We start from the raw sequence: 2,250 nt of genomic DNA on the forward strand, positions 1-2,250 counted from the left end.
GTAATCCAAAAGTAATCAGATTACATTGCTTAGTTTGGGTCATCGAAAAGTTACGCTACTGATTGCGGTTTTGGACAGGTAACTAGTAACGGATTACAATTAGAAAGTAACCTACCCAACCCTGTCTGTGACTGAGCAGCGGGGAGCAGTTGGCCCCGGGGGCGTTGGATTCACAGAAGTTTCAATACCTCCTTTCAGTCGCAGTCAGTGAGAGAGAGAGAGAGAGAGAGAGAGAGGTGTTTGTGTCAAGAGGATTTCCATTGAAATGGAGTGTTTCAGTCTTTTGGTTCAGTTGATGTTGGTAAGCGTTGCCTCTGCCGGGATAGATGGAATACATTGGACATATACAGGTACGTATTTATTCATTTATGACCTATTTCCTAGTTATCTGTAGTTGTTTTGGACTCCAAATCCCTAGAAAGACTCCCAAAAGTCTTAAACTCATTAAAACAAATGTTCTTCATTTCAATTCATTATTAATTTATTAAAGATAATGAACTCTAACTCTGAGGAATGATGAAGAGATAGAGAGTTTGAGAATATAATAACAGTGACTGAAGGTTTTTGCAATGTGTTATTGCTGTTTAAATCAGTCATCGTGATGACAAACAGGAACGCAAACATGATGATCAGGCACTGTATGTGATTATAGCTATGGAAGATAGGTAGGTCATTATCGTATTGTGTAACGTCTGTGCCCTTAAACCTGTCATTTGGTTCATGATGCAGAGTACACTGTACCACCTCTCTTACAAACCACCGGTCAGATATATATATATATTTTTATAGGTTTTGTGATTACACCAAGGTCTTGTGAAGGTATGCCAACAGGGAGAACAGTAGGACTTTATACAATATCAGTCAGGGTACTTTTACCCCCCACCCTTCTCTTCCCCAACTGTCTGCTTGGACTGTAGTTGGACGCGTGGGCAGCCAATGAAAATAGTGTGGCCAAGTTTACATTGTTGCATTCTTTATCATCGTCCGTTCTAATCCACCCGCGCCATTCCGTTTCTCCCGACGTCAGAAGGGGCCCTGGACCAAGTGCACTGGGCGGAGAACTATCCTGCGTGTGGTGGCCGGAAACAGTCCCCCATTGACATCCAGAGGCAGAACGTGCGACACAACCCCCACATGATACACCTAGAGCTCACCGGATATGACGCTCAGAAGGGTAACTTCCTCATGAAAAACAACGGACACTCAGGTAAAAAAAAAAAGTAGTGGGATGATGTCTGAAATTTAAAAAAAATTAAAAAATTAAAAACGTCATATTCCCAGTATTAGTCTATACTATTTTATTATATTGAATGAACTATACGTTTTGAAAAAAAATGATGACAACAATAAGATCTTTAACAAATGTATCTAAATTAAGTTAGGATTGCTTCCTTTAACAACGAGACGGCTCAAAATGTGGTCCTGCTCAAAATGTGGTCCTGTGTGACTCAGCAGGTAGAGCAAGGCACTTGCAAAAGGCAAGAAATGTGGGTTTGATTCCCGCTGAGGCCACCCACATGTATGCACGCATGACTTGCTTTGGATAAAAGCATCTGCTGAATGGCTTACGTCATAATGATTAAAAAATGTCTTGTCTTGTGTTGTGGCCAGTTGAAATCGTCCTCCCTCCCAGCATGGTGATCACCAAGGGTCTCCCCGGGCATTACACGGCCGTCCAGATGCACCTCCACTGGGGCGGCTGGGACCTGGAGGAGAGCGGGGCAGAGCACACCCTGGACGGCATCAGATACATGGCAGAGGTGGGCTAGTGCTACAGATACACGACCCCCCCCCCCCCCCCCCCAAGACTAATATATTGCTTCTGAAGGGTGTAAGACAGTGAAACAAATAGAGGTGGGCTTGACTTGACCGTAGTGGGCCTCAACAGCAGTGTTTGTGCCATCATGACACTCTTTGCCACTCCTTGTCATGCCAACATCACAAGGTGTTGACCTGATAGCACTAACAGATCTGGGACCAGTAATACTGACCGCTACCTCCACAGTGCATCTCAGTAATACTGATCTGGGACCAGGCTACAGCTACCTCAACAGTGCATCTCAGTAATACTGATCTGGGACCAGGCTACAGCTACCTCCACAGTGCATCTCAGTAATACTGATCTGGGACCAGGCTACAGCTACCTCAACAGTGCATCTCAGTAATACTGATCTGGGACCAGGCTACAGCTACCTCAACAGTGCATCTCAGTAGTACTGATCTGGGACCAGGCTACAGCTACCTCCCACA

At 44.7% G+C, this 2,250-nt stretch overlaps 1 protein-coding gene across 1 annotated transcript; it reads left to right on the top strand.

Moving 5' to 3' along the window:
• The first annotated feature begins 225 nt into the window (after nucleotides 1-225).
• On the top strand, nucleotides 226-1,769 carry LOC120061715 (carbonic anhydrase 6-like). The gene is made up of 3 exons (XM_039011611.1): nucleotides 226-350; nucleotides 1,028-1,207; nucleotides 1,612-1,769. Exons 1-3 carry the CDS (start codon nucleotides 266-268, stop codon nucleotides 1,767-1,769), a joined length of 423 nt encoding a protein of 140 aa, XP_038867539.1. The 5' UTR covers nucleotides 226-265.
• Nucleotides 1,770-2,250: the final 481 nt, after the last annotated feature.

Source organism: Salvelinus namaycush, chromosome 16 (genome assembly GCF_016432855.1).
Source record: "Salvelinus namaycush isolate Seneca chromosome 16, SaNama_1.0, whole genome shotgun sequence".
Lineage (NCBI taxonomy): Eukaryota > Metazoa > Chordata > Actinopteri > Salmoniformes > Salmonidae > Salvelinus > Salvelinus namaycush.